The sequence below is a fragment of the Schistocerca gregaria genome, chromosome 1, assembly GCF_023897955.1.
Source record: "Schistocerca gregaria isolate iqSchGreg1 chromosome 1, iqSchGreg1.2, whole genome shotgun sequence".
Taxonomy (NCBI): domain Eukaryota; kingdom Metazoa; phylum Arthropoda; class Insecta; order Orthoptera; family Acrididae; genus Schistocerca; species Schistocerca gregaria.
Genome location: NC_064920.1, coordinates 628,724,881 through 628,747,089, shown reverse-complemented (window position 1 = coordinate 628,747,089; position 22,209 = coordinate 628,724,881). Strand labels below are relative to the sequence as shown.

Genomic DNA, 22,209 nt, shown 5'->3' with positions numbered 1-22,209 from the left:
GTCAACTCATTGAAACATTAATACATGTGGGTAACAATTTGTGGGTACATGAAAAGAATAATCAAATACGAGGTTGGTTTGAAAAGTTCTCAGAATAGAATAGGAAAAAAGTACTTAAATCACTAAACCTTTTGTTTTTCAATGTAGTCTCCTTGTAGATTAACGCACTTGGTGCAATGATGTTCCAGCGCCTTGATCCCGTTTCAAAACTGAATTTCCTCCGGGCTTGCATAATAGTTGTCAGCTCCGGTTATCAATTATTCGTTTGAAGTGAATCTTCATCCACACAAAAAAAAAAAAAAGAGTTTTGGGAAGAGCTGGAAGTCTGATGGAGCCATATCAGGTGAATAATGCGGGTGTGGCAACAATTCACACTTTAGTTCATATAATTTTGCCATGGCGACGGCATGTGTGCGGGTGTGCATGGTCTTGATGGAAGATGACTTTCTTCCTTGCTAAACCTGGCCTTTTTTTTGCATATCTTTTGTTGCAATTTGTCCAGGGGTTAGCTTAGTATTCTCCAGTAATTGTTTGCCCAGTGGGGAGATAAACTACCAACAGATTCCCCTTTGTATCCCAGAACACTGATGCCATGACCTTTCCCACCAAAGGAATTGTCTGTGCTTTCTTTGGTGGCAGAGAATCAGCTTGTTTCCACTGTTTTGACTGTTGTTCTCTCTCTGGGGTATAGTAGTGCACCCAAGTTTCATCTGTGGTCACAAACCGGCGCAAAATATATTGTTTATTTCTCCTAGAAAGGGTCAAATATTATTCCTATATGTCCATTCTCATGCATTTTTGATCCGGTGTCAAGAGTCACGGCACCCATCTTGCAGGTAATTTTTTCATTTCTAATTCTGCAGTTAAAATGTGTTATACCCTTTCAGACAACATCTGGCAAGCACGAGCAATTTCACGCTGTTTCAATCGGTGATCCTCCTCGACCATTTTGTGCACTCTTTTGCAATGATTTCTGGAGTAGTGACACTGCACATATCATCATCTAAGCTCTCCCGACGAAATTTAAATTCATTTGTCCACTTGGCAACAGTTGAATATGAAGAAGCAGCAGAGTCCCCCAGTGTATTCTGGAAATCATTGTGAATGTCCTTTGCTTTCATACCTTTCTTTATGGAGTACTTAATCATCAGATAAAACCTAAGTGTTAATATGTGACCTTTCCTACAAGTTGTTTTGTTTTCCATGTAGTGTGATTTGAATGTAAATTGAAACTGGAGGTGTGGAGAAAGGAAAGGAAAGGAAAGGAAAGGAAAGGAAAGGAAAGGAAAGGAAAGGAAAGGAATTACTGATGTCAGAATGCATATTCCCACCAAGTACCACCTATCAGCAGACCCTGTCCATTTATTCCATGCTTGCTACTCAGATTTCCACAGCAGGTCAGATGTACTTGTGCATCTACATTGAGGAATATGGAACCATTGCCCATCTAGGCGAATTATTACATGAATGTTTGATGTCTGCTCTTTTCAACACGATGCACTCAAATGAACAGGTGGCGTTCAATGGAAATGTGGATCGGCTGTGAGATGTGCCGAATAATCTGCACAGTTGTAATAACGCTCTGTCTTGGAGGCGCAGTGGATAATGCACCTGCCTAGAAAGCAGGGGATCCCAAGTACGAATCCCAGTCTGGTACACATTTTCGCTCGTCACCACTGATTCCGCATAATGTTAATGCAGCTGACATCTGTAATCCTTTTCCTTTCCTTTCTCCCCACTTCCACCTTCAATTTACACACAATGTATCACTGCTTCAGATTCCGTGTATTGTCCATTCTGTCAGACGTATCCGAAAGAACAGATGCCACGCATTCATGTAGTGTAACGTAATCCAACCAATTGAAATTACAGCAGTTCCTTTCTTCTAATCTACACCCCCCCTCCTCCCCATACAATGCATAATACAGAAAAAAAAGAAAATTGTTTCTTTTTCAGACCAGAGATGTAGTAAAAGGTACTTACCATTTTTTTTACATAAAATTATATATTTCAGGCAAAAAGTAACATAAGCTCATGTGTGTTCATTTGCTGGCATTATTTCCATATACAGTGGGGCTCTCTCATGCTGACAGTTACACCCCCTGTGGATGTCATCAGTGTTGAAGAGTTAATGAGACTGGAGATAAAATTTTTGTATTTTCTACCTTTTGCATGTCATTAACAAGTTTTATTTTTGAGTGAATGTTGTGTAAATTATACTTACATCAATTTGCTCTGGATTTAAAAAAAAGTATTTGTGCCATAGTTCTTTACAGTTTTCAGTTCTCCAGTGACCTACTTATTCTTTGTCAAACAGAGATTATTTTGGAAACATGAACACATTTGGAGGTCCTTCCAGCAAAAGTCTGAAGCTGTCAAAGAAGCTGCTTAAAATAGAAGAGGAAAATGAGGATGCTACCATTGTATTTATTGCTGATGTTTGGCTAGACAATGTTAAGGTACTGAGGATTTCACACTTAACAATGTCTGCTGCTGTTGTATTACTAAAAAGCTGAAAACACACTTGCATGGTTTGTCACTCAAGAATGCCAATTTTGTTTTTCAGGTATTAGAAAAGCTTTCAACATTATTTCAGGGCTACTCAGAATGTCCACCAGTGGCATTTGTGCTGATGGGCAATTTCCTCTCATCACAGCATGGCAGTGCACATGCTTATCTCCTTAAGGAAAAATTTAAAATTCTAGGGGATTTGATTGTTCAGTTTCCTAAATTAACAGCAAATAGCAAATTCATATTCATTCCTGGCCCTGTTGATCCTGCTTTTGCTAGCATTCTTCCCAGGTACGTTCAGATGAAAGCCACTTTGCTTTCAGTGTCAGCAGTCTAGTTTATGAGACAGAATTTCATACTGTTATTAATCTGTAGTAACTGCATAAAATTCTGGTTTATAGAAGATTAGTAGGTTTAAAGTTATTGAAGGGGCTACATCATCATTGTTGCTGAGATTTTACAGTTTTTGTGGTACGTCCTGAGCACCTGTTTCATGTATGTAGACTTATGAGTAAATGCATCCCATATTCATAGATATATTATTTTTTTCCTGGACAGACCACCATTGCCAACGTTTGTCACAGAAGAGCTGAAAAAGAAACTGCCTTCAGCTATCTTCAGCACAAGTCCTTGCCGAATACAGTACTGCACCCAAGAAATAGTAGTCATACGGGAAGATCTGGTGACTAAAATGTGTCGAAATACTCTTTATTTTCCTGCCTCGGGTGATATACCACAGCATGTGAGTTCCAAGTATTGACATAGACATTTCTATTACCAGTATTACAATTCTCTTCTACTTGTCACTAATAATAATTTTTTCATTGTTCGTAGTTTGCAAAGACTATAATAAGCCAAGCACACCTAGCACCACTGCCACTGGCTGTATGTCCTGTTTATTGGGGATTTGATTATGGGATGCAGCTTTATCCATTACCTGATCTAATCGTAACTGCTGATCAATTCAACGCATTCACCACATCCTACTCTGGATGCCAAGTGATAAACCCAGTAAGTATAAAATTAATTTATGAAGCAAGTTATATACCCTCACCCCCTCCCTGAAGATGTTCGTGCAGAGAACAGAACTTTTTTCACATAAAAAGAGTAATAACATTCTATGCACTGAGGGATGGTGCTTACAAAAAAGTGTAACTTTATTTCATAGTTATTGATTAAATAAATGTATAAAGTTAATTAGCTAATAAATCATGAATCCTTACTTATTAGTACGATTTGTGGCTGCCTCGATATAACCGGGGGTTGTGTGTCTTTCATCACTGACTCAAGTCGCCGAAGTGGCGTAAGCTAAAGAGAACTTGCAATTTCGGGGGCCGAACACCCCGCGTGGGGTCTCCCGGCCACAATGCCGTACAATCATTTCATTTTTGTTATGTTTGTGTTGCCCAAGTGTTAGGGGAAGAAACAATAATCCTGCCCCATGGGAAAAGAAAGACTTCTCAAAATTGCCCGTGAGAAAGGGTATTTCCTCTAGGTGAGTAATATTGCTGGAAGTAATTATGCTACAAGTGTCTATATTTGTGGTGAGAGTAATTACTCTAGTATACTTTACAATTGACATCTTGGAACTTCCTATAAGGGTAGTGTACTTGACTTACTGCTGTACACCTAGAAGGAATACCTTGATCTCCGACACCTTCAGAAATATTAAAGTGAGCATTAGGCTTGTATGCAGTAGTCTGTTGTACAGGAAGTGCTAACAGATGCCTTAGTAAATAAGAGTAAGATTGGTTTCTCTGAGGCTACTAAGTGTAAGTATCTCATATCTGTTTCATTAAGTACAGTTCATAATGAGATGTACGGAGTGTTGATGTTCTTTCCTATATTGTGATTTCAGAGTTCTTTCCCAAGAAGCAATTATTCTTTTAAAGTGTACCTGCCAGCTTCACGCCAAATAGAAGACAGTCAAATTCCAAATGACTGATAATAGTTATTGTATTGTTTGTATATTACATATAATTACAATATTTATCTTACATAAATGTCACAAAGCTGTAAATATATTTACATAATTTTAAAAGGTGACCTTTTTCTTTACAAAACACTAATATTTTGATTCCAAGAATTTCTAAATAATTTACACAGGTATTTGGTATTAAAAAATATCACTTCGTTGATTGTGATACGTAGTATGTTACAAGTACTGTTACATAAATTACAATTTTAACAACAATACAAGAAGACTCCACTCAATGACTTCCAGGCAGCACTGCACCACTGTGAACAATTCTAATTGTTTTTTAGTAGATAAACCTTCTGCACATAAACATGAGCAGGGGTATTGAGTACACTCTCACATGCAACAATACTTGATTTTATACATCCTGCACATCAAAAGGTAAAGTTTATGAAGCATACTGATTTGTTGGATTCTGACTCACAACCACTTAGCATCAGTTGCTTGTCACCTGTCGACTATGGTCTCCTGTCAAATAGAATGAAAATTTTAATGACTGCAAATTTTTACTGAAAACCAATGAAATAAAGAGCTTAACTTACTTTCTTTCTGATATCTTCTGCAGGCTTCTTCTCTTTCATTTGCATCAAAATACCACAGTGTAATAGCATATCTGAAAAGGTAAAGTATCTTGGTCTAAATGGACAACTTTTTGTCACAAGAGATGAACTTAAACAAGCACCATGGCAATAACAAGAATAAATCAATGCTAATTTTACCTTGTCTTGTATGCTGGCTGAACTTCGTGAGGGTTACGCCTATCAGACCAGAAAAAAAGAATTCTGTCAAAGAGTGGTTCTATATCTGCTACTTTGTCTTGCCATCCAAAAGGGAAGATTCGTAAAAGGCCTCCGTTTTCCTGTGAAGCAGTAAATTATGAGTGTTTCCTACTCATGTGTTAAATAGGAAGAGTCTTTAAGCACTATAAATTGTTACTACCCAACCACAATATTATTGCACTTGGCCTCCCATGACATACTATCAAGTTGTTCAGCATGTCCTCATAAAAGTAACAAAAACTCATGGTACGTTGATCAAAGTACCTTTGCTCCCAGGTGCAGTAATATTGTGGTCGACTAATAATGAATGTCAAAATAAGACCACGAATATACTGATTATCTTAACTGTAAACATAAATCTTTTTAAGCCAATAATTAACAACAGAATTAGGGACTTTCCTTTTCAGTGTGGAGGATGATATTACTACTAACTACAACAGAAATCCTTGTATTCAATACCAAATGGTTTTTGTATGCCAAAAAGGGAAAAAAACAGTATTTCTGAATAATGAAAGATTACTTTCAAAATTGACGATTATTCTCTCACTATGTGTATTTATATATAATGTATTTTTATGGAAGAAATGGAGAAAAAGACATTACTTTCAGCCGGGACACAGTAACACAAAGTGATATCACATATTTAAATTATTGCCCAATTCATTAAAAACTCAAATGAAAAAAGTTATTAGGAGGAATCAAGTATAGAGGCATCAGTAATTATGGAACAAGGCAGGTGGGTGAAATTAACATATCTATACTCAAGATTTGACTAAGCGGATAGTAGCTCTTACGTTGTGTTGCAGGTGTGTTATGTGTTCTATTCATTGGTGTATGAAGATTAAATGAAATTTCCAATCTTTGACTCAAATCTGCACTGACTTATGCCTATGAATGTCAAAGTCTTGACATTATGCATCACCAATATTTAATACCCCCCCCCCCCCCCATGAACCATAGACCTTGCCGTTGGTGGAGAGGCTTGCGTGCCTCAACAATGATGATGGCGTCCTCTTGGGTAAAATATTCCGGAGTCCCCCATTCGGATCTACAGGCGGGGACTACTCAAGAGGACATCGTTATCAGGAGAAAGAAAACTGGTGTTCTACGGATCGGGGCATGTAGGTTATAAAATTTAAAAAAGGAAATGGATAGGTTATAGTTGGATATAGTGGGGATTAGTGAAGTTCGGCGGCAGGAGGAACAAGACTTTTGGTCAGGTGAATACAGGGTTGTAAACACAAAATCAAATAGGGGTAATGCAGGAGTAAGTTTAATAATGAATAAAAAAAATAGGAGCGCGAGTAAGCTACTACAAACAGCATAGCGAACACATTATTGTGGCCAAGATTGACACGAAGCCCACGCCTACTACAGGTTTATATGCCAACTAGCTCTGCAGATGATGAAGAAATTGATGAAATGTATGATGAGATAAAAGAAATTATTCAGGTAGTGAAGGGAGACGAAAATTTAATAGTCATGGGTGACTGGAATTCAACAGTAGGAAAAGGAAGAGAAGGAAACATAGTAGGTGAATATGGATTCGGGCTAAGAAATGAAAGAGGAAGCCGCCTGGTAGAATTTTGCACAGAGCATAACTTAATCATAGCTAACACTTGGTTCAATAATCATGAAAGAAGGTTGTATACAAGTAAGAACCCTGGAGATACTAGAAGGTTACAGATAGTTTATATAATGGTAAGACAGAGATTTAGGAACCAGATTTTAAATTGTAAGACATTTCCAGGGGCAGATGTGGACTCTAACCACAATCTATTGGTTATGAACTGTAGATTAAAACTGAAGAAACTGCAAAAAGGTGAGACCTGGATAAACTGAAAGAACCAGAGGTTGTACAGAGTTTCAGGGAGAGCATAAGTGAACAATTGACAGGAATGGGGTAAAGCAGTACAGTAGAAGAAGAATGGGTAGCTTTGAGGAATGAAGTAGTGAAGGCAGCAGAGGATCAAGTAGGTAAAAAGACGAGGGTTAGTAGAAATCCTTGGGTAACAGAAGAAATATTGTATTTAATTGATGAAAGGACAAAACATAAAAATGCAGTAAATGAAGCAGGCAAAAAGGAATACAGACGTCTCAAAAATTAGATCAACAGGAAGTGCAAAATGGCTAAACAGGGATGGCTAGAGGACAAATGTAAGGATGTAGAGGCTTATCTCACTAGAGGTAAGATAGATACTGCCTACTGGAAAATTAGAGACCTTTGGAGAAAAGAGAACCACTTGTATGAATATCAAGAGCTCAGATGGAAACCCAGTTCTAAGCAAAGAAAGGAAAGCAGAAAGATGGAAGGAGTATATAGAGGGTCTATACAGGGGGCAATGTTCTTGAGGACAATATTATGGAAATGGAAGAGGAGGTAGAAGAAGATGAAATTGGAGATATGATACTACAAGAGTAGTTTGACAGAGCACTGAAAGACTTAAGTCGAAACAAGGCCCCGGGAGTAGACAACATTCCAGTAGAACTACTGACAGTCTTGAGAGAGCCAGTCCTGACAAAACTCTACCATCTGTTGAGCAAGATGTATGAGACAGGCAAAATTCCAACAGACTTCAAGAAGAATATAATAATCCCAATCCCAAAGAAAGCAGGCGTTGACAGATGTGAAAAATACCGAACTATCAGTTCAATACGTCACAGTTGCAAAATACTAACGCGAATTCTTTACAGACGAATGGAAAAACTAGTAGAAGCCGACCTCGGGGAAGATTAGTTTGGATTCCGTAGAAATGTTGGAACACATGAGGCAATACTGACCCTATGACTTATCTTAGAAGAAAGATTAAGGAAAGGCAAACCTATGTTTCTAGCATTTGTAGACTTACAGAAAGCTTTTGACAATGTTGACTGGAATACCCTCTTTCAAATTCTGAAGGTGGCAGGGGTAAAATACAGGGAGTGAAAGGGTTTTTACAATTTGTACAGAAAGTAGATGGCAGTTATAACAGTTGAGGGACATGAAAGGGAAGCAGTGGTTGGGAAGGGAGTGAGACAGGGTTGTAGCCTCTCCCCGATGCTATTCAATCTGTCTATTGTAAAGGAGTAAAGGAAACAAAAGAAAAGCTCGGAGTAGGTATTAAAATCCATGGAGAAGAAATAAAAACTTTGAGGTTTGCCGATGACATTGTAATTCTATCAGAGACAGCAAAGGACTTGGAGGAGCAGCTAAACGGAATGGACAGTGCCTTGAAAGTAGGATATAAGGTGAACATCAACAAAAGCAAAACGAGGATAATGGAATGTAGTCACATTAAGTCGGGTGATGCTGATGGAATTAGATTAGGAAATAAGACACTTAAAGTAGTAAAGGAGTTTTGCTATTTGGGGAGCAAAATAACTGATGATGGTCGAAGTAGAGAGGATATAAAATGTAGACTGGCAATGGCAAGGACAGCGTTTCTGAAGAAGAGAAATTTGTTAACATGGAGTATAGATTTAAGTGTCAGGAAGTCGTTTCTGGAAGTATTTGTATGGAGTGTAGCCATGTATTGAAGTGAAACATGGACTATAAATAGTTTGCACAAGAAGAGAATAGAAGCTTTCGAAATGTGGTGCTACAGAAGAATGCTTAAGATCAGATGGGTAGATCACATAACTAATGAGGAGGTATTGAATAGAACTGGGGAAAAAGAGGAGTTTGTGGCACAACTTGACAAAAAGAAGGGACCCGTTAGTAGGAGATGTTCTCAGGCATCAACGGATCACAAATTTAGCATTGGAGGGTAAAAATCATAGAGATAGAGGAAGACCAAGAGATGAATACAATAAGCAGATTCAGAAGGATGTAGGCTGCAGTAGGTACTGGGAGATGATGAAGCTGGCACAGGATAGAGAAATGAGCTTTTCAATTAGGTACACAATGTAATATTTAATGGTTTTAGTATGTGTTCAGACACTCTTTCTCGACTTTTGCTGCTATACTATGCTGCCAACCTCCAATATTGTGTACAATAAACCTGCCAACATTTGTTTGTTTGTAAGGAATACATCAACAAGCTATTACCATTTATCTTTTTCACAACCTACTGAATGCTGTTAAAAATGTGTCGGTTTATCTGATTTTAGCTATCTCCCAATTTTGTATTTACGAACAGCTATCCTGAGTTATATTACTTACAACTTTTAGATGCTGCTACCAGATAAAAAACATTATTTCGGTATTTGAAAGACTCATTTGTAATTTTTTAGTAGTGGTGACACATCTACAAGGAAAAGTGATTAGATCACATCTGTGCTTTCAAATATGGTGGTGTGCAGAGTCCAAAATTTAGTATGCAAAGCTGCCAGCTCAGGCGGCAATGATTGTGCCTAACCTAACTGGGCACTGAGTCAAACTGAGCTTGTATAGTAAATACAGGTATGTCAGTAGATACTCTCCAACTCTACACTGGAGTTTATCATAGTGGCTGGTGACTGGGAAAGTGCCAGTCTTTTGGCAACACATGAGCAGATATGAGCTTAATAAATCAGAAATGTAATGCCTGCTGTCCAAACAACCAGCTATGTGAATAGAGGCAATCATTTTGTGTAAAAAACTGCTTCCATACCACCATGCCAGGTGATGGAGTACTTAGGAGGATGAAAAATGCAATCTGATGTTTGTTTTCCACACTTGTATACATCCATTGTGATGCTGTACACAGAACCAGGACTCATCTGAAATGTGATGTGGTGCTCCTAATGTGTCCAGTGTTATCATAGGACGCACCTTCATTGCTGTACCGCTCTTTGCTGTCTCTTCAAGGGAAACTGCAACAATGGTCACTGTGCTGATGGCCGGTTGTCCTACATAGATGTTGCTGCATTGTACATGTGGATACTTCTGTATGATCAAAACGTAATGGGAATGCTTTTCATACAGAATCTATTTATTCATCAACAACAACTTTCTTCCCTTCAAAGTAATCCACTTCAGACATACATTTGTGCCAGTGCTTTTACCGACCTTGGAATCACTAATGAAACTAACTTTTCATTATGGTGTTCAGCTCCTTTAGCCGATTCTGTTCTTATCTCATCAACGGTGGCAAAATGAAGTCCTCTCACAGTTCTTTTCAGCTACAAGAATAGTAAGAAGTCCAGTGGCTGAAACAACATAGCTGTTTTGTTTCCTGCCAAAAATCACGTACAAGCACGGACGTGAGCAGGAGAAATATCTTAATGCAATTTGTACAAATGGTTTTTCACAAGTCTGGTCTTTTTGTCAGACTGCCCACAACTCCAGTGTAGCATTCATTATTAACCATATGACCATAAGGCAGGAATTTATGACAAACTATACCATTGTAATTGAAGACAAAAAGTGAGAAGAACTTTCAGATGCGATCAATTTGGTAAAAACTTTTTTTTTTTTTTTTTTTTTTTTTTTTTTTTTTTTTTTTTCCCTCTCTTCAGGCAGTTTCCACTGGGACTAACAGATCTTGGTTTTGACGTCATATCCATATACCCGTCCATCGTCACCTGTTGTAACCTTCTTTGGAAGTTCTGGACCGTTGTTGACTTCATTTAGAAATTCCTGAGTGATGTCTATACAATGTCACTTTTGTTCAAAATTCAACAATTTCAGAGCAAACTTTTCTGTTACATGTTTCATGGCCAAAACATATGGAAAAACTGCTTGCCATGAGCCAATGGTTATGCTGGCATCATCACAACTACTCTGCAGGTGATTCCATGATTTTCCAGAACCATTTTCTTTACTTCTTCCACAGTCATCAGTAGCTGATGTGCTAGGACGTCCATGGTAGTAATCGTCTTCAAATTATTCTAGACCCTCTTTGAAACATTTATACCACTTGTAAACTCTTGTCTTACTCATAGTAGATTCGCCAAAAGCCACAATCAATATTTCGAACATGGTGTTGCACATTATTTAATTTTTCAAGCAAAATCTTTGATCCACCTTTTTCAAAACTAAAAATGAAAGCATGTATATCCTTTTCAACTATCAACTAAATATTCAAAGCGGTTAAAAAAATTGAAAAATCAGATTTATTGCCTGTGAAATTAAAAACTTCCCATTGCTTTTTGATCACACCTTGTACGATCCTGTTCACCAGAGTATACATCATGTGTCTCTCTATGTACGAGTCACATGGTGCCACCGTTTGGAGTATAATGTGAGCAGCAGCATCTCAGAATGATGAAACTCAATCTCAGTAGGCAACGGTCCTGCCACTGTCAAATTCCAAAATGTGCAGGTAGGTATCTCTCTTTCTTACTCGAAGCACATCATGATCTTCCCACAAACAGTCAACATTCAAAAAACGTGCTGGGTAAGCTTTCCTTATATACATAATGTAAGGCACCACCGGGACCTACTTTGTGACACTAATCTATTATGAGATATACAACTGACCTATAGGCAATCTCCTTTGACTGCATTTTCCCAGTATCCACATGCCTTACCTACAATTGAACCTACATGATCATTCCATGTCGTGTTCTTACAAATTGCTCAGCTTGGTATTTGTGTGATTCGACTAAAATTCTGACTACCTGGTCGTGTTGTCATAAGTTTAATAGCTCTTTCTCAATGCCACTGATGCTAACAGCTGTATGTTCATCTTTGCTGTGGTAGTACTTCCTAAATCTTTTTTAGGAAAGGAACAATTTAAAATAGAATTTTATAGAGGCAGCACAGCTCAAAAGATTTGCCGAGTCCATGACACTATGCTACAATTTTTCATGGTGCATAATTTAATCATGGCTAACCCCTGATTTAAGAACCATGAAAGGCTGTATGCACGAAGAGCCTGGAGACAGAGAGAGAGAGAGAGAGAGAGAGAGAGAGAGAGAGAGAGTGGCTAGTGTGGAGAGGTGCAACAAACCCAGTCTATAGGCTGAAGTAGTAGTAGTAGTAGTAGTAGTAGTAGTCGTCGTCCACCACCACTAACATTGCAAAGAGTCTCCACATTGCTCCCTTCCTCAATGGAATATTAATAGTATAAAAACTGAAAAGACATGAGTTCCATGATTTACAAGTTTATGAATGTTTTGTAAAGGAAATCTTGATTAAGTCAAAAGATCATACTAATTTCAAAGCAAACAATTTCTTTCATTTGAGGTTGTATAATTGATGTAGTGTAGTCATAGTGGAGCACTGTCCTATTCGCAACAAACCTTGAATGAAGTAAACAAACCATTTGCTCTGAAACTAACACGCAAATAAATAAAATTCGGTAGCTGGATGATGATTTTTTCCCCTTTTAGAATAAAAAACACCACTGTGTGTCCAAGACATGAAATGTAAAAAAGCCTCGACTCAAATCACAACAAACTGCTTGAATTTTAGCACTCGATACACTATCACCACTGGTGATCAATGCTCTACATATACTGAGGGAAAATGAGAGAGATGAACAATTTAATCAGTCATATCATTTTTTCCTCTCGTTCCTTTCTTTTGAAACACAGATTTTTAATGTATGGTCAGAATACACATTTTTGAACAATATTAATGCGGCAGAACTCTTCATACATCTGCCCGCTACCACTTACAGAGATAAACAGGTGAATATACAGAAATTAAAAATTTGGAGAGTGTATCTCTACTTGTTTTGTTTGCATACCAATATTATCGCTGGTACAAAATAACTTACTATATTTACACCAGGGGCTCAAGGATGCACCAGTTTTGTCTATGTAAGTAATGATTTTGTTAAGAAGGCTTTAGTCTTCATGCAGGCACTTGAGCAACAGCATTGGACCGCTCACACAGAAGATGTCACGTAACTATAGGAGGAGAAGGCAATGTATAAAGCAACAGGCAATATTGCTATTGAGACTAAGAACTATGTAGGTGCACAAGTCATCCTGCATGGGCCATCAGTCCTTTGTGTGGTGCAGTTTTGAACTTTACCCTTAGCAACAGTGATGCCAATCAGCGAGAATCTTGGTAAGCAAACAATGTAAGTAGAGATACACTCTTCAAATTTTTAATTTCTGTATATTCTGTTTGTCTCTGTAAGTGGTGGCAGGCAGATGTATGAAGAGTTCTGCCACATTAATATTGTTCAAAACTGTGTATTCTGACCGGACATTAAAGAAGTGTTATGGAAGTCATTAGCAAGATGAAGTTTCTTAATAACCCCATATGTTCATCATTTCGCCCACGCCGAGAATCCTATATCAAGAGGATCGAAGCAGACAAGAAGAATTTGCGTCAGCAGAGGTGGGGCGATCTGGAACCAGTATTGTCATACCAATCTCTATGCACAATAGTGGTAACAGGAAAATGAGGTACTTAAATTTACGAATGTTAATCCAAAAATGTATCGATTTTAAAGGTCTGTTGGTATTAGTGCTAGTTAAAGTTCACTCAGGATATGTGTAACTTTCAATTTCTGTCAATTATTCTTTCCAATTTTTTTTGATTATTCAAGCAGCAATTATTAACCAGTTTCCATTATCTATTATTTTTTATCCCTGCTTCCCCTACTCCAGCCATGGAATTAAGTCATTCTTAGCAGAATTATGATCCAGACATCAACTCAACTAAACCACATCGTTTGTAGGCTGTACTTGTTCAATTTTGCTAACAGCGTGCCTTATACTGAACCGCATGCATTTGTTTCAAAAGTAAGGATTGATCGTAAAAAACACTTTGCTGAATGGGTGTTGCAATCATGGAACAAATTAAAAAAAGCAGAACTGTATTCGAATCAGATTCGACATGACAATACCAAGGCCCTTGATCATACTAAAAAATCTGGGAGAATGTTGTTACATGACTCATCTTGTTGTCTAACTGGAGACTACTACCAGCTCTGAAGCCTGCATGTTCCCTCCTTTATAAAATCTTAACTAATGGGAATGTTTTGGGTTACAGTTTCATCCGCTATTAGACAGCTAACAAGAGAAATTATGTACATCAAATTCTGATACAAATTTTGCATGTAATTTGTGTTTTCTTCAACATCACTATGCATGCAGAACAAAGTTGGCAGTTGTGGACACACATAAACAGGAATGCCCCAAATGAAATGGATTTTAGTTATCCACTGTGATAAGAGGTATTACTTTCAATGCTTATGTTCCATGTGAAAGAAGTAACAAAAAACTGAAACTGAGTTGCTTCACCAGCAAATGTAACAGTAGCCTGCATGAATTCCTGGCAACAACCCAGAACATACTGGGCAATCACAAGATCTCTATGGACAAATATGATGTACTAGTCGATTCTTTGCAACATTGGTTTCTGTTCCACAGTCATTTAGAACATAGCTACACTCATTTTCAAATTTCTCTGACATTTGCGAAATTATTCTTCACAATTTAAACACACATTTACCTTCACATTCCAGTCACGATTAAGATAATATATTGCAGTAACACATCTGCCATCTCGGTTAGGGTTGTCCACATGTTTTACATAACGTGAACCATAACCAGGGTAACAAGCAACCATTGCCTGTAACAAATGTGAACTACCTTAAATACTGCATCTGATACAAAATGTAACTGCAATAAAAAATCTATGTATAATAATTAGGAGTTAGTAAATCAGCACGAACTAAGCAAATGTGCATGTAATGAATGGTGGGGTACTTTAAGTAAGGGAAGCATGAGTAAATGAAAGAGGAAGAAATAGTAGATCATATATTCAGTATTATAGATGTTAACAACAGTTAATATTCCGTATAAAAATCATATCTCCAATTGATAAAATATCACTCGTCATAAATTAAAGGCACTGGAACTCCTCATAAATTAAAGGGACACTGGAACTATGAGGGTATAAGAAAAAAAATATTAAATGCTATTTACTTATATATGGATGACCATTACAATTACAAAATATACTACTGCAAGCACCACATTTAACATTTTATGATTATCATAATGTTCTCCCAGTATATCTATATATGTGGGTTATCCAGAAAGCAACAGACATTTTGAAACAAAAAAATAACAATACAGGAAAAAATCATATACACTCTTAAGCTATTTTCTACATAAGAGCCAACTCAGACATTTATCGTACCGTTACCCAAATTTTTCAACAACACCTCTGTAGAAATTTGCTGCTTGCAACTGCAACCACAGATTTATACCGACATGCAGTTTGGTGTCATTATCGAAGTATTGTGTAATGAGCTATGTCTTCATTGATAGAAAGAGGCAGTAGTCACTTGGCACCAAATGTGGGCTGTATGATGGGGTGATCAAACACGAATTTTGTCATTGATTTTCATTCAGTCTGTCAGTTACAAGGCTAGGCCTACCACTGTGGTTCTCATTCTGAACAGTGGTACGGCATTTTTAAAATCAATGCACCACTGTCTCTCTCAACTTTCGCTCATTAATCCTTTTCCATATGCATTGTAAAGGTTGAGAAACAATTAAAATGGGTTTACAGTTTTTGGCCCAAACAACCTAATCACAGAATGCACCTCAGAATTGATGGCATTTTCTACTGTAGTACACATTTTAACATGTCACAGAAAGCAACATAGCAGGGGGACAGATCACCCACTGCCACTGCAGGATGCGAACTGAGTGGAGGAATGTTAAGGCACCAAGATGGTGGCTGTAGCCTTACCCACTGCCGCAATAAATCAAAACCTCTTCACTGTCTGTGCAGTCATCATAGATCAGTGATAAAAAATTCAAAACCAGTTCTACTTCATATCATAATATTAGTGAATACAGTAACAGCAAAATCACACTGGGATTTGTGTCCATTGCTTAAGTACGGCAGTGAACAAACTAAATAGTTTTTGGACAACAGATTTGTTGGGACCGATTTTGTGAAGATGTGCAAGTAATACATATATCAATTGTCTCCTAAAATAGGACAACTTTCATAATCATGCCAATAAAACTCTAAATTAGGGGCAGTGCCATTATGTGTTTTGCGGAGCAATGTTGACAGGGCTTCTACAGCTAAAACTATACTCTGCAAGCCAGTTTAAAATGTGTGGTGAAGGGTACTTCGCGTACCACTGACACTTCCTGCTCTCCTGTTCCAGGCGTAAATGGTGCACAGGAACAACTGTTGGTAAGCCTCAATATGAGCTCAAACCTATGTTGAAGATCTTTTTATATATATTAAAAACAAAGATTACAAGACTTACCAAGCGGGAAAGTGCCGGTAGACAGGCACAATAAAACAACACACAAACACACACACACAAAATTTCGAGCTTTCGCAACCAGCGGTTGCTTCGTCAGGAAAGAGGGAAGGAGAAGGAAAGTTGAAAGGATGTGGGTTTTAAGGGAGAGGGTAAGGAGTCATTTCAATCCCGTCTTTCTGCTCCCAGGATTGGAATGACTCCTTACCCTCTACCTTAAAACCCACATCCTTTCGTCTTTCCCTCTCCTTCCCTCTTTCCTGAAGAAGCAACCGTTGGTTGCGAAAGCACACACACACAAAATTTCTAGCTTTCGCAACCGACGGTTGCTTCTTCAGCAAAGAAAGAAGAAGAGGGAAAGACGAAAGGATGTGGGTTTTAAGGGAGAGTGTAAGGAGTCATTCCAGTCCTGGGAGCGGAAAGACTTACCTTAGGGGGAAAAAAGGTTGGGTATATACGCGTGCGCGCCCACACACACACACACACACACACACACACACACACACACACACACACACACAAGCAGATATGTCTGCAGACATTGTATGCTTGTGTCTGTGCGGATGGATATGTGCGCGCGCGCGAGTATATACCTGTCCTTTTTTCCCCTTAAGGTAAGTCTTTCCACTCCCGGGATTGGAATGACTCCTTACCCTCTCCCTTAAAACCCACATCCTTTCGTCTTTCCCTCTCCTTCCCTTTTTGCTGAAGAAGCAACCGTTGGTTGCGAAAGCTTGAGTTTTGTGTGTATGTTTGTGTGTCTATCGACCTACCAGCACTTTTGTTTGGTAAGTCACATCATCTTTGTGTATATATATATATATATATGTGTGTGTGTGTGTGGTGGTTGACTCTTCTAGAAATGTAAACACTCTGAATTTTAACAGTAGACCACACCACAATGCACACCACCTCTCGTGTAGCACCTGTCACTGCAGTTGGATGAGCACATCTGTGTGGCTTTCGCATTTATTAAACAATACACAGTTTCTGAGGATTCCTCCACTGAATCTCATTTCTGGCATCTATTTTTCCTATGGTTTCTTTAATATTGTCATTTCACTTCAAATTGTTCCATATGCATTCTCCCAGATATTTAATAGATGTGACTATTACCATTTGATTGTTGAGCAATAGTGTAATTAAATTCACACGAGATCATCACTTGCAGAATTCATATTGATTCCTTCCAGTGAGGGATGTAAGGAGGCATCTTAGTAGCTGGTTGTAAGTTTCCAACGAGGGAAGCTATCTTCCCTAGCAAACAGATGAAGCTGTAGCATAGCAACCGTGTAAGGGCATATAGTGTGAGTGTGAACCCTGAGCAGTGTATTACAGCAGCATTGAGGGCGGCAATTGCTGAATGCTGTCACTAATTATTCAACAAGGAATGTGGCGAAGGCAGGTTAGCTTGCTCAAACAGCGTACTCAGCGGTACTGCATTGATTAGTGCGTGCAACAAGGGGCAAGTTAGATTTCCATGGTCATATTTGTAACAGAATCATTCTCTGAGTCTTGCAGTCGAACCTGGATGATGGGCTGTGCCAGATAAGGACTCCACATGCACTGCCAGCAGAGGTTACCAGGGGAAAGCCTTGGCAATACAACAGCTCTGTGCTCTCAGTCTCTACCTGGACTTATTTGCCATGGCTCAGTTCCTGCCCAGATGGGACAGCTGGTTTCTTCCCACGCACATCAGCCGCCATCCGCCGCTGCCGGACAAGCATCTCAGTGTGTGTGTGTGTGTGTGTGTGTGTGTGGGGGGGGGGGGGGGGGCATCCCTCGCTATAACCCACAGGGCGCCAGGAGCCGTTCTGGCCCAAGTAAGTCAATATCAGCAGGGTGTAGTACCAGCAACACAGGGTGTGCAGGTAACCAGCCCAGCATAATTCACCTGTAAGCTGGCCACTGATCCAGTACATCAAGCAGAGCATATGTGTCAATAAAAGAACTTGCTTTCTCTGGAACCACCTATGCCTCCTCCACCTGCTTGCAACATTCTGGCTTATAGCTGCCTCATCCTGCAACAGGGGACACTAAAATTTGGTGTCAGGATTTCGGGTGTCCGTCTTCAAACAGCACGGAGTCTTGACCACAACCTACAATGGATACAGTATGGTGAGTGATGAACTATTTGGTTATGTTTTGGAGAGTGTAATAAACATGGAAGTGAGATGTGACTGTCATTTTAATTTTAAGGCTACCTTGTTTAGCCCAAAGAAGCCAACTGATGTATTTGAGTTTGAAAGTAAATGTAGAGAGCAGTCCTGCTATTCACAATTAAGTGGATGGGCAGAGGGTTCAATGAACCACTTTCAAGATTCTCTCTACTGTTCCGCTCTCCACCGGCAGGCGGGAAAAACAAGCACTTCAGAAAATATCGTTCTTTCGGAGTGTGTGCTAATATGAAACTTCCTGGCAGATTAAAACTGTGTGCCAGACTGAGACTCGAACTCGGGACCTTTTGAAGTAAGGCTGTGAGGACGGGACGTGAGTCATGCTTGGGTAGCTCAGTTGGTAGAGCACATGCCTGCGAAAGGCAAAGGTCCCGAGTTTGAGTCTTAGTCTGGCACACAGTTTTAAATCTGCCACGAAGTTTCATATCAGCACACACTCCGAAAGAACGATATTTTCTGAAACCGTGCCGACTACGTGTCAAATTGTTTTCTTCGAGGTTCTTCATAATGTTCGAATACATTATGTGTTCCAAAACACTACTGCAAATCAACGTTAGTGATATAGGCCTGTAATTCATCAGATTACTCCTACTTCCCTTTTTGCGTATTGGTGTGGCTTGAGCAATTTTCCAGTCTTTAGGTACGGATTTTTCTGTGGGTGATTGGTTGTATATAATTGCTTCATATGGAGATATTTTATCAGCATACTCTGAGAGGAACCTGACTGGTACACAATCGGAACTGGAGGCCTTGCCTTCATTAAGTTATTTAAGCTGCTTCGTTACTCCGAGGATATCTACTTCTATGTTTCTCATCTTGGCAGTTGTTCTTGATTGGAATTCAGCAATATTTACTTTGTCTTCTTTGGTGAAGGAGTTACGGGCAGTGACTTCACCATTGTTATCGCACAGGGAAGGTATTGATTGCGTCTTGCCACTGCTGTGCTTTATGTATTATGTATGACCAGAATCTCTTTGGGTTTTTTGCCAGATTTCATTATGGAAATTATTGAAACCATCTTGCATTGAAGTACGCACCATATTTCGAACTTCTGTAAAACATCTCCAATCCTGGGGATTTTGTGTTCTTTTAAATTTGGCATGCTTTTTTTGTTGCTTCTGCAACAACGATCTGACCCGTTTTGTGCACCTGGGGGATCAGTAACACCATTTATTAATTTATGTGGTATATATCTCTCAATTGCTGTCGATACTATCTCTTTGAAAAGTTCCACAACTTTTCTACACTAACATGATCAGATTGGAAGGAGTGAAGACCGTCTCTTAAAAATGCGTTAAGAGCATTTTTATCAGCTTTTTTAAATATATATACATTGCGTTTCTTTTTGATGGTTCTAGGTGTTTCGGTATTCAGCCTAGCAGCAACTGCCATGTGGTCGCTAATCCCTGTATTCGTCACAATACTCACTATTTGGCCAGGATTATTTGTTGCTAAAGGGTCAAATATGCTTTCGCAACCATTTACACTTCGAGTCGGCTCATGAGCTAATGGTTCAAAATCATTTTCTGAGAAAGCATGCAGTACAATTTCGGATGACGTTTTACGCCTGCCACAAGCTTTAAATGTATAATGTTAGAAAAGGTAGTATTGATGGTGGATAATATGCAGCTTTGTGGACATTTGGCAGTTACAGAGGAACAGTTGGCAGTGCTTCAGGTACTGTAGCATGAGGTTGATTGCCCCTTTTTCTGTAAAATCATCTGAGACTGTGCGATAATTCTTAAGAGGATTTTAAAATGTCAGTAGAGATGGATGGTGGTATAAATAGTCACCTGCTATGGGTAGTAAAACTGCAACTAGTGGGAAAAGCAAAAACGTATGTGAGGTATATGGAAGCATTAAAGAATGCAGCAATCTTGGAACAATTGGATCTCTTACAAAAGGTGTGACAAACAGAATAGTGCAAGGTATTTTTGGAAACAGTTGTGCACTATTGTGAAGAGGCACGGGGTATGAAGAGGCATGGGGAAATTAAAAAATCTTACAACTGGGACAAGGAAAAGTAATTAAGACATGTATGAGTTAGGGCAAAGCAAAGCAACACACAATTTTGTTGCAAGCAGCTGAACAAGAGGTGCTCGATGTTTTTCTGAGGAGACTGCTGTCGGAAATCTCAAGCAAGGTGCATGCAGGTGCACCGAAGAATCTGTATTCTGCTATTAGGTTAGCTAAGGACTGAAAAGAAATTGGTAAGTCAACTGTGTTTCAAGGCAGACTTGGGATATTTTCCTCAAACAGTAAGTGTTACAGGTGTGGGCAAAGGGCAGTGCCAGCCTAATGGAAGTAGAGGAAATGAAAGACATCATGAGCAAAATTTTGATAATGGACATACGAGTGGATGAGGAGTTAATTAACCATCAAACACAAGACGCTCCACCTACATGCGTTCCCATTAAAATTAGAAGGCAAAAAATACATAGCAGAGGTGGAGTGTGCAGTATGAAGTGCTATAGGATGTGAAACATTTAAGTTTCTGTTACACACAGGGATGCGCATGTTAGTTGCCAATAGAGACTTAGTGGGTCGTAGGCAATGGCGACCATGCTATGGATTACATGAGGTCAGAGGTAACTACGTGAGAGTGTTGAGGGTCAGTGGACATAGAGGCCGTTCAGTTTAAGCTGTATGTAGAGGTAGTACCCATGTGAGCGAGGGTTTCAGCATGATCTTGGGATTATACTTTTTTTTATCAACACTGTGCTAAAACTGACCTTCAGCAATGCACAGTACAACTTAGTGGAATAACATTCCAACTAGAGCAAACTGTTGTCAGTGTAGAATTGTCACGAGAGGCATCTAGCATATTGGACAAACTAGTTTAATGGCATACAACTGCTCTAGGCTTAATTCACAGACTGTGCCATAGCACTAGGAAACCGTTCAGGTGAATGTGAAGCCGGATCTACCTGTGGGTACATAGTGTGTTGTGTAGCATCAGAAGGAAAATGATATACAGGATCCAGCAAGTTGTTTTGTTAAGAAAAGTGTTATATATGTACAAGAGAGGTATGGTGAGAGAGTAGTACCTGTAAATATTAGACATAACAGATGGGGAGAGGGGAGCATCTAAAGGGAATAGAGAGACGAATTATTATTTGAATTTGAGGATTTATTTTTTCCATGGAGTCCATTGTCAGCAAACCCTCGGTCTCTGTTGCCAGCAACACCCTTGGCCTGACACACAATACCACCAAGGAACAAAACACTGATGTATTGGAAACCATACTGCATTCCTAGACATTTACAGCCTATTACAGGCAATTTTAATAACCAGCAGTTAGCTGATGAGATAGCAGCAGACAGAAGTAGTCCAAGGGGTGCAGCAATTGTGGTTGTATAAGAGAAGTCTATGGATGAATCCAGAAAAAAACCTTCTGCTGTGATTACCATCACCTGAACAAGACCATAGCACATGCATATACCATCCCAAACATTCTGAGACCATAAATAATTTAGAGCAATGTTGGTATTTGTCAACTACGGATTTGAGGAGTGGTTACCAGCAATTGGATGTTGTTCATACAGACTACTTGGTACCACGGGGGCACTGTCAGTTCAAGAGAATGCAGATTGATTTAATATATGTACCTGCAATGCTGGCTGGTATGCTGAGAGGTTTGAAACCACATCAGTGTCTAATTTAC

The 22,209-nt window shown here is 39.0% G+C and overlaps 2 protein-coding genes across 2 annotated transcripts in view; one reads left to right on the top strand and one right to left on the bottom strand.

Moving 5' to 3' along the window:
- LOC126359832 (DNA polymerase epsilon subunit 2) overlaps nucleotides 1–4,552 on the top strand; it is a 125,038-nt gene extending 120,486 nt beyond the window's left edge. Inside the window, exons 6-10 of the mRNA XM_050007660.1 lie at nucleotides 2,318–2,459; nucleotides 2,567–2,802; nucleotides 3,070–3,253; nucleotides 3,346–3,522; nucleotides 4,370–4,552. Of these exons, the coding sequence (XP_049863617.1) occupies nucleotides 2,318–2,459; nucleotides 2,567–2,802; nucleotides 3,070–3,253; nucleotides 3,346–3,522; nucleotides 4,370–4,456 (826 nt within the window). The 3' untranslated portion in view covers nucleotides 4,457–4,552. The remainder of the gene's footprint in view (nucleotides 1–2,317; nucleotides 2,460–2,566; nucleotides 2,803–3,069; nucleotides 3,254–3,345; nucleotides 3,523–4,369) is intronic.
- The window catches only part of LOC126359850 (egl nine homolog 1), a 61,665-nt gene continuing 43,898 nt past the window's right edge, over nucleotides 4,443–22,209 (bottom strand). The window contains exons 2-5 of the mRNA XM_050007661.1: nucleotides 14,585–14,704; nucleotides 5,209–5,348; nucleotides 5,032–5,102; nucleotides 4,443–4,957 (exon numbers count right to left, since the gene is read on the bottom strand). Of these exons, the coding sequence (XP_049863618.1) occupies nucleotides 4,926–4,957; nucleotides 5,032–5,102; nucleotides 5,209–5,348; nucleotides 14,585–14,704 (363 nt within the window). The 3' untranslated portion in view covers nucleotides 4,443–4,925. The remainder of the gene's footprint in view (nucleotides 4,958–5,031; nucleotides 5,103–5,208; nucleotides 5,349–14,584; nucleotides 14,705–22,209) is intronic.